Here is a 10,533-nt window from a genome sequence, read left to right as displayed (position 1 = left end):
AGGGCTGTGGATGCTGCATCTGAGCACGCAGCGATTCACACAGAACGTTTCCTAGAAGAGAGCCGTCTGTGTCTCTCCCGGGCTAATAGCATCGGCTAAATCACATCCAGCACGGGCTGCCTGTAACTGGGGCAAATGCCCTCAGGCTTCCACTGACCTCTATTTCTACATGATGGGTTAAAAAAAAAAAACAACAAAGGTATTATATGATCATTCCCTATTTGTATGTGCCACTTTAACAAGTGGGCTGGCTTCTCTGGGTGCGTCTGCTGAGGTGGCTGTAGCTGTAGAGAAACTGAATATCTGCTATTCAGTCAGTAGATAAGCACCTTGGATCGTTGACTAGATGCCTAACTTGCCTGAAGTAATTGGTATTGAAAGTTAAAGGGCTTTTGATGTCTGCAGAGATAACAGGGTAGTGGTAATAGAGCTCAGTACAGGGGACAGCAGCGGGGACAGCAGCAAGGATAGCAGCAGCAGTGCTGAAGGCACCTCTAGGACATGCTGCTCATCTTCAGGGGCATGGGCAGGACTGTTTTGTTCACTTCTTGCCCATTAAAAAGGGAGCTTTAATAAAAACTATGGTCTTGTGTAGAGGAGCCAAGTGTCTCTCAGCTGTACGTGCCGTGTATGTGCTGTGGCAGTGACTCCGTGCTGCTGACTGCAAACACACCAGCAAAGCCGAAATCATACCAAAACCTGGGCTGTGTTCATGTGTGTGTCCTGTATGTCTTTGAAACATTACAAAAGATTATTTTTTGTTACCTTCACACCCCCTTTTAGGGTATACTTTGGTTAAGCTTTGTGGTGCTGAACATCTGTGACATCAAACATCTGCCAAAGGCATTTTTTGCATCGTTTGCAATACAAGAAATGCCTTTTCAGCAGTTTTCTACTGCAAACATTAAAGCACTGTTATAATTAAAGCAGCAGAAAAAGCTGGAGACAGAAGTCGTCAGCTCTGAGTTATGTTAACATGAAAATATCATTCTCTCCAAGTCTTATGAATAGAAAATAATTTTACAGGGCAGTTGCATTTGCTAAGCAAGGGCAGCAGCTGCTCCTGGATACATCATGAGAAGTTTTATTACTGTATGTGGAAGGCACTTGAATTACTGAGTGCTTAACTTTTATGCTGGTGCATTCTTGGAAATCAGCCCAACTTGCACGGCTGGGTTTGGCAAATACTAATTTCTTGTAGTGTTTTGTTGCCTTTTTTTTTTTTCATAAAACCCTAAAACAAATTGTCACAGTGTTCAGAATATCTGGATATCTGTAATTGGTTGATAGATACACATGGGCTTAGGCAAAGAAAGACCCAGGGTGAGAATACTTTAAGGCTGGAAGTCTCAAAATTCCAGGGGATCCCTGGACGTCTGTCCTGTGCTGTGAAGGGGTCCCATCATCAGGGGTATTGAGCTGATGAACCACATTCATTGAAGTGCTTTGTGGGCTCTGCAGCTCATGCTTTATGTAAAGATGGGAAGATTGGGGTTCAGATCCCTGCCAAAGCCCCTGAGCATGAGAAGACTTCTCACTGAGCTCAAATTAACCTCTGAAATGCCAGTAAGTGCTGGAGTGGCTGTCATCATGTATCTGGGTGCTGCTCTGAAAGCTGGCTCAACCACCAGAGAGCATGATAGGTAATTTGAAATATTTTGAATTATTTTTAGTACTCTGATGGTGAACAGAGTCCAACAGGGGCCAGGTTTCTTGGGCTGCTTAGGGTGCAGTAAAGTGTGTGGACAAAAGTTTATCCCCCTTGCAGCATGGGGTGTGGTTACTTTACTGAGAAACTTGCTTTTCCCTACCTGCTATGGTGGCTGGAGATGTGATTTAGTAGCACTTGTGCAACAAAAGCATTAGGTTGAACTTTTCCTGAATTGCTGGTGTCAGAGGAGCGAGACTTCTGTGCCTATTACTTGTGTACAAGTTGTGCTTAAAAGGTAACTCGTCCCCTCCAGCATTCACCTGCAAATGCTTGGATTTTACCTCTTCCACCTTGAATTTTTGGTCATCTGAGGCAGAGTGACACTGGCATTTCCCTGCTGCTGCTTGGAGGTGATGCTGATGGCCGGGCCATGTTCATCCCAACTCCACGCAGGATAAAAAATCCTTCAGCTCCTTTTACCTCCTGCACAGACTGTGGGTAAAACACGTGTCTCCTGCCATCTGGCTGCAGCAGCCCTTCGGGCAGGCTCTTCACTCACATGTTGTCTGTCAAATCACTGCAGAGTCGGGTGAAGGCAGCGTGCAGGGGGTGTGGAAGGGCTGGCATGCTCTCTGTGGGTGCAGCACCCCTTGCCAGAGGGGTTTGGGATGTTTGTGCACACTGAGGAGGTGGAACAGGGAAAGGAAATTTGCTGTTGGGATGTAAACCTGAAGCAGTGAGCACTGCAGTTAAAAATAAGACTATGAAGTACTGCTATTGTGAGCTTTCATTTTCATTACTCTTTAGTGTAATGCTGATACTGAACAGTTTTCTACTATTTTGGAGGCAGAAAGTATTAATCCTGTGTAAGTGATTCACCTTCAGAAGTGCAGTGAAAAGTGACTTCAGCATATGCAATTCAGCATCATTGAATGGGACCATGGGCTGTCAGTGGCCAAGGCAGGAGGTTTCCTCTTGGCTTGTCAAAGGCCTCCCACAGCAATCTGCCAACAACAGGTTGTGCCATATCACTGCCACGATCTTCAGATTCCCCGTTTAATAAAACTCAGCCTTTCCTTTTCCCCTCTTGTCCAGGGTTGCCAAAAAGGGCTGCAACTGAGCAGGCTTCACAGCACTAGGAAAATATATTCTGAGCAATTAGAAATCGGGAGGACAAAGGTAATGAGGATGGATGTGCCCTAAATTATATGCCAGTTAAATATTTACAACCAGAGCTGTGTCAGGACTGAGTTCCCCGAGATGCAATCACAGCATCTACAGGATTTGCATGTTTCATTAGGACACAGTAATGACACAACTTCAAAAGAGCCTACCAGAGGAAATGTTTCCACTAACTATTCCAAACCAGAGGCTGCACCCTCTGAACAAAGGCGCAGCAAAGCTCTACAACCTTCTCTGCTTCATTAGGCTGGGTTTCACCTCAGCTGAGATGCCCATGGAAAGTCTTGTGGGGTTCCAGGCAGCACAGCAGCCCATGGCTGGGTGTACCTCCCGGGATGCATAGGGCAATGCAGCAACTAGGCAATGTTTAGTCCACGTGAATCCTCCTGTTATTGGGACAAACAGAGTAAGAAAACACTGTATAAAGGTCTCTGTCCCTTCTGGTGCTGGATTTGCAACCCACCATTTTCAGGATGTAGGCACCAGGACAGGGAAACCAGGGCCACGAGGCATCGGGGGTGATGGACGTAGGAGAAGAACCCCCTGGCAGGCAGGACCGTGGTGTCAGCCACCAAGACAGGGATCCAGCGGTGGGCCTGCAGCCTCGCCAGGCTCCGGCCGAGAGCGCCGGGGGCGGAGGCTGATGCTGGTGCTCAGCGTCACCCCTGTCCCCGCAGCCACCCCGGCAGGGACCCGCTCCGGCTGCGGTCGCCCCCGCCGCCCCGCAGCACCGCCGGAGCCAGCAGAGCAGGCACCCAGGCCTGTCATTAGGGCCGAGCATCCCCTGCCAGCCTGTTTTTACCCCCGCGGTGCGGTCGTGAGGCTCTGACTCACCGCCCTAATGAGCGGGGTGCAGCTGTGCGTTCCTGTTGTGCCTGTTGCACACACCCCCAGCCCGCTGCCTCCCGCCCGCGGCCTCACGGCTGCTCCACACGCTCCGGGGGAGATGCGGGACGAGAAGCTTCCAGCGCCTCGGCCTTCCCCGCCTTGCTCCAGCTAGCAAATGGAATGCAAATTCACCTACGGGCTGTCTGGGCTGCGCCAGGGCCCGACGCCTTCGTGCAGCAGCAGTCTGGGAGCATTTGGCAGGCAGAGAGCGAGCGGCTGAGGCTGCCGGCAGCGGCGAGGGGATGCGCTGCTCCTCCTTCCCTGTGGGGATGCTCAGGAGCTCCGTAGGAGTCGGAGTACTTGCGCTTCCCACCCAGCTGCCATCTCACCAGTCTCCCGTCACGCGGAGCTGTCACAGCACCGAGCCTTGACGCATCGGCTCCTCAGCCTCGTGTCTTCACTGAAATGGCAAATGGAGAGAGCGAATGTGGCACGGGCGGCTGGGGTTCGAGCACGGAGGTGACATCCCTCTCCAGATTTAAATTTTCTCTCGGGGACAGCGGCAAAGTGGCGCTCAGTGTGTCCATGCACAGAGTGTCCCATGCTGGGACTTAGCGCGGGAAAGGCACCACCTGAAAGGACACCGGTACCTGCAGAAGGGACCCAGCTGGGGCACCCACCTTGGTGGGGGGATGTCACCTCCTCCAGATTAAAGAGGTTTGGAAGACTGATCTCTGAGAGGTCTAACAGGGTGACTGCCAGCCAGATCTTGGCAATCTGAATTGCAAAATGTGTTATCCAGACGTCTCCCTCCCTTTTGTAATCAGCCTGTTTGTCAGTTTTTATATAAAAAAACCCTATTTTAAAATGCTGGGTTTGGGTATTTTTGCTGAAACCCACTTTTCAGCTAAAAGGACTTTGACCCCACAGCAGCATCCCATAATTTGGCAAGGAAGAACTGCACTCTTCGCAATTTTCTGCAAAAAGAAAGACACATGAAAGCTGTGCCTCCTAAAAAATGTTAACCTATATTGTTGCTTAAATAACTGTGTAAAAAATAACATCCTCTGACTGATTTGTGGGTTTTTTTAAATCACATTTAATGTTAAGATTTTATCTGTTTGCAAATGGAAATATTTCGTTATTTTAATACCACGCAACAAGAGCTAACAAGAACCATTTCTCTGGGAAATAAAACTGCAGAGGTAAAATCATATTAAAGCAATTATTTAAATCAATCTGTTTTCTAGGAGCACTTCGTCATTTTGAGTTACTCATGTTGAAAGCTTCTAGCTGTAAGACAGGCAGTATTAGGGCTTCATTGCCCTAACACATGAGTCTGTCAGCAGGGTCTGGCTTCCATCCATCCATCCATCCATCCATCCATCCATCCATCCATCCATCCATCCATCCATCCATCCATCCATCCATCCATCCCAAGTGCCGACCAGGATTTGTGTGTATTTCATGAATTTACTCAATTTCTTACATACATTTGTGGAAAAAAAAACCCCAAAAACAAACCAACAAAACCCCCCAAAACCAAACCAAAAAACAACAACACCAACAAAACCTACAACTGGATTTTCATTTATACATAAGGACACACATGAGAATGTCCATCATTTATGCAGGGATTGCATCTTGGATTTAAACACAAGATTCCTGGCTATGGGAGAGTCGGTCCTTTGAAGAGTTACGGAGCTGCTGTGACCTCCAGCAGCTGGAGATCCAGCCCTGTGCATTTCTAATGCACTTTGGGTGTCCCAGGGCAGGAAAGAAAACACAGTATTTGTTTGTGCCATCATTGTCTACCAGCAATTTCCACAAGGAACCTTTCAGTGGATACACTTGCTTTCTTCTGGGCTCAGTGTTGACATAACAGAAAAGCTTTTTATCCCCCTGGAAGCCTTTCTGGGCAAGAGTTATACTATTTAAACACTCTTTTCTTTGCTGCTAATATAAAAAAGCTGTGGGAGATGAAAACATTCAAAATGACACAGCCAAAGGAGGGATAGAGAACTTGTTGAATATAAAGCCAAATTGTCCCTGCTGTGAGGAGAGCGCTGGAAACATCTGGGACAAAAGCAACAGCACAGTCTGTGGCGCGAGCAGAAGAACAACTTCCATAATTCAGAGAGCAGCAAGCAATGAATTTCTTGTATTGATAAGGAGCCAGACAGCTCAAAAGCAATCCGAATGGGGCTATAAAAATGATCGGATATCAGGAAAAGTTTCGTCCCTGAGAGGATTGCCAAGCATTGGAACAGGCTGCCCAGGGAAGTGGTGGAGTCACCATCCCTGAAGGTGGATGTGGTACTTGGGGACATGGCAGCCTTGGCAGTACTGGGTTAACAGTGGGACTTGGGGATCTTAGAGGTCATTTCCAACCTAAATGATTCTATGCTTTTGTGTTTATTCCAGTTTATTTCAGCTGTTGGCAAAGAACACAGTCTTAAATCCAGGCTACCCTTTGGTGCTCTGGCACAACCACACAGCCACATCTTCACAGGTTTCCTGGCCCAGTACTCCTTTACAATAGTAAATTTATCATTCCTTCTCCAAAAGAATAAATGTTTTATTCATGTTCTACTCCCTAATCACAAGGAAGGAGTAGGGAGTCTTAATTAAGTCATTAGTGGCTGTTATGAGCCTATATTTTGTTCTGTAAACCTGAAAGAATAAATAGTATTAATACTATTAAATATGTATTACCTCTTTCCCCCATATTTTCTGAATGCTCTAGTGTCTAAAGGAATTACATGGAAGATGTTATGCAAAAAAAATAAATTAGGATGCGCGGTCCATTTGAGCCATCACAGAAAATGCTGACGCACTAAACTCGCTGCTCCCCCTCCCGAGATCCTGTCCCTATAATAGACCCCATCAGCACCAAACTGTGCATCTGGGAACAGCAGTCTCAAGCCTTGGGAGCAGGAATCATGAACCAGTGGCTCGCAGAGAAAACCAAACCACCTGTGTGGGATCAGCAAGAGCTGTGCCATTTCATGGGCAGTGGGGTTTGACCCCTGTCAGTCTGCAGGGCCTCAAACATTTTCCTCTGGCCCTACAGGGCATCTAACAGGGAATTTACCCATGGGACAGCAGGATGGCTTTTCTTAGCTGCTAGAGATTTGTGATCCCTCACAAATTCCTTATAGCAGTCCCTGGGCAGCCAGGGCTCTGCAGTAGAAATGATTAGCCAGCAACCAGAAGGAAAGGTTGCAGAAAGAGCAGAGAAAGAGCAAGCCTCCAAAGAATTTGTGTCTGCCACCAACTTTAGGATTTCTTTCTGCTCACTGTACGGCTTCCAGAAAAAGCTGGACACAATAGGGCACCAGCGTGAGTTAATCCCTTCACATATAAAATCTCTCCATAGCTGCCCACTCAATCACAAGGCAAGAAAACAACAGGTACATTCAGCTTTAATGAAATAATCATCAGTTCTATGTACACCTATAACAGAGAGAAAACCAGCTACAGAGAGGATGCAAACACAACCCTGGGCACAGAGTAACAGTCTCAGGGCAGGGCTGGACCAAAGCATTTCTGCCATTCTCCTCCTCTTTTGAAGATGTGTTTTGCCTAAAAGGCAATACTGAAATAACACGAAATCCTCCCGAAACCGCTTAGTGGGCTGACAGACGATGACAGCCTGGCCCCACGGGGTCTTTTCCTGTTTATTTACTAGAACTTGGACATCCTCCTCCACAGTCAACCCCAGCAGGGCCGAACAGCAGCCCTTTGCTTGGCACCGACCTACCACAGTGCCCAGTATAATTCCATAAGCAACCCCCGATATCAGTATGGCTCTTCTTGGGTGCTGCAGCAGCTCCAAAGGTACATCTAAAAGTCCTTTAAAAGTCCCTTTCAAAACTATGGTGAAATACCTGGAAGGACCAGTATGAAGTACAAAGCCATTAAAATTGTACACACTGAATTATCGATATCTGATAACTTAATAAATAAATTCACAGAAAAAGAAGACACTTTTTTTTTTCTTTAACATCCTCTGATTTTTCTTAAGTTTTACTTGCACAGAAATGAGCCGTGGCTCTTGCTGCTCACAGTCCTCTCGTAACAACAGAGATGCTTTATCAAGGTTTAAAATGTGGTTGTGCACCAGGTACTAGGGACATGTACAGCCCTTGTATTTTAGCAGGAATCCAAATCCTACGCTGGGAAGGGAAATCTCAGTGCACCGCCCATGGTCAGTGAGCAAGTGCCAGGCGCGGCTGCTATTTCTGTATCGGCTGAGAAATACACAGGAGAATTTTCTCAGAGGAACACACTGCCTTGCCCACAGCTGGACATAAATCCCAGCCATGCAGACACAATCCCAAATTATTAAAAGGCCCCTTTCTCTTGGAGGGCTTATAGTGGGAGGCGGTGCTCGCACACACAGGCCATGCCGGTGCAAACCCTCTCAGAGCAGGGCAGTTTCATGGGTTTTGATGGCAGTGGGCTTGTCCAGGCATTTTCCAGCCATGTCCTCAGGCCCTCCATGTCTAGATTTTTTCCCTGAGGACTTCGGTAATATCGCTCCAGCATTTCACTGCATGTTTCAGGGCGAGCTACATGGCGTGCCAGAGCCGGCCGGAGCCCGGTGGCAGCGAGCCGGGCATAATGCACGTTTCCCAAGGGATGCCTGGGCTGGGATGAAGGCAGGCGGGCTTTGTGGTGAGCGGGGAGCGGTGCAGGATGGCTGCCGCCAGCACCCAGGGACGCCAGCAGCGCCCAGACCAAATCAAAGCAATTCCAGTGCTGGCAGAACATTGCAGCTACCCAAACTATGCTGACTGCTAACACGCATGCAGCTCACTGCTATTTATATCACATGCCATATATATAAAAAAATATGCTACATCTGAGGACAGCTTCACCACGACACCAGGACTGGGAGGGAGGACAGCCAGGGAGGGGAGAGGAAAGAGGCTGCCTGCAGCAGGCACTGCTCCCGCCCAGCCCACGCCGGTGATGCTGCAGGGAGCTTTTGCCCGTTGAGCTTAATGGTGCAAGAACAGGCCCCCCTGGAAGCGCTGTCGCTTTCCTGGCATCTGTGCAGCCCGGGGTCAGCAAGGCGAGCGGCTGATGCTGTGCTTTAACATGTCTGGAGATGCACAGGCTGCTCGTGGCAGGGGGAGAGGCCGAATGAAGAACACAGAACACTGCTCGCTGCAAACCTGCGGCTTCACACGATGTGACAGCAACGGTGACCGCGGCTCCTGGCGCCTGTGGGTAGCAAATGCCTACAGTTCACAACACTAAACACTGGCCTGAGCCCTTCTGACAGTGATGTCTTCATGTTAACACTGCAGTTGCTTTGCTCTCCCTCATCTCCAACACACCCCAGGCAAACCTCCAGCTGTTCCAGCGTGCCCCCAAATCCTGCCCAGCAGCAGGTCAGGCACTCGCTGCCTCTCAGGACCTTTCTTTAAACGCATGATATATACAGATCTACAGCATGAACAGTGGGGGAACCTGGCATGGGTGGTGGCAGAAATGCAGCCTTGACATAAATATGCCAATAAATGAAAATACAGTCACTGTAACACCTTCATTTTTTGCAGCTGCAGTCAATGGTGTTATCTGAGGCCCCAGGGGACACAGTGTATGTAGCAGGGTCTGCCCACATCCCAGGAGCCATTTCACATAGACACACAACTGAATGGGCATGCAGAATTAACTACACCTTGGCCCTGGGAGCCCTCTGAGCTCTCCACACACACACCCAGGCCAAATGGAGCTTTAAATCACTCCCTCTGCTCTTCCTCTTGAGGGCAAAGCTGCCATCACAGAAAGCTGTTGTGTTTATTCTGTTCCAGGGCCATTTCATTGACCAGCTGCTCTATGGATGACTGTATGGCCGCCTTCACGAGAGAAGAGGCAGTTTCTATGAGGAGCAATTCGTACTGCTCCCCAGTTCTGTGCCCCTGGTCGCCCAGACCTTTGTCCTCTGCCTGGGGACCGCCACCAGCCTCAGGGCCCTCTTTTTTACCAACATCAGCATTCCGGTTGGATTTTTTATTCCCTTTTTGTTTATTTTGGTGCAGAACTGGGGACGGCTCGTAGGCCTGGTCAGAGTCGGTGTTGTCAGAGTCCTCAGCTTCAGTGATGGTGATGACGATGCCGACGCCGATGCCGGTGCCTATGTTTGCCTCTGATGTCACCTGATGGCTGGAGCATTCCTGCACACTCGTTCCATTGTCTCTGGATGCTGACTCGCTGAACTCTGATACAGTCTCCTCAGCTTTGCACTCCTTGGGAAGATTTGTGCTCTTCTCTGATTCATCCCTTTCAGGCAGCTCTGTGCAGATATTGGGGATTTCCTGCAGCTCGGTGGTTTCAGGGGCACTGTTGGGTTGATCCTTGGAAACAAGTGCTTTGGGAGCTTCCCTGCTCTCCACATCATCTGTGGTTTGGGGTAGGTTCCCTTCCTGTAGTTTGTCCTGGGCTATTTCATTAACTGTCTCTGAATCAGTTATCTCCAACTGAACGGTGCATTCTGTACGTTCCTCCGTGTCAGGTGTGGGCTCTGTCAAGGGCTCACTCTTCTCAACAGAGTTGTCACTTTCCTTTGCTGTATCCTGGTCCTCTTTCACTGTATCCTGATCCTCCTTCACTGCAGCCTGGTCTTCCTTCTCTGTAGCCTGGTCCTCCTTCACTGCAGCCTGGTCCTCTTTCACTATATCCTTGTCCTCTTTCACTGTATCCTGATCCTTCTTCACTGCAGCCTGGTCCTCCTTCACTGCAGCCTGGTCTTTCTTCACTGCAGCCTGGTCCTCCTTCACTGCAGCCTGGTCCTCCTTCACTGCAGCCTGGTCCTCCTTCACTGCAGCCTGGTCCTCTTTCACTATATCCTTGTCCTCTTT

General features: G+C 48.8%; 1 protein-coding gene across 1 annotated transcript in view; it reads right to left on the bottom strand.

Annotated features, from left to right (window-relative positions):
* Nucleotides 1-7,066: 7,066 nt before the first annotated feature.
* The window catches only part of AKAP5 (A-kinase anchoring protein 5), a 6,360-nt gene continuing 2,893 nt past the window's right edge, over nucleotides 7,067-10,533 (bottom strand). Inside the window, exon 3 of the mRNA XM_017807417.1 lies at nucleotides 7,067-10,516. Within this exon, the coding sequence (XP_017662906.1) occupies nucleotides 9,454-10,516 (1,063 nt within the window). The 3' untranslated portion in view covers nucleotides 7,067-9,453. The remainder of the gene's footprint in view (nucleotides 10,517-10,533) is intronic.

Source organism: Lepidothrix coronata, unplaced genomic scaffold (assembly GCF_001604755.1).
Source record: "Lepidothrix coronata isolate B3197 unplaced genomic scaffold, Lepidothrix_coronata-1.0 Scaffold19, whole genome shotgun sequence".
Lineage (NCBI taxonomy): Eukaryota > Metazoa > Chordata > Aves > Passeriformes > Pipridae > Lepidothrix > Lepidothrix coronata.
This window is presented reverse-complemented; position numbering and strand designations above follow the sequence as displayed.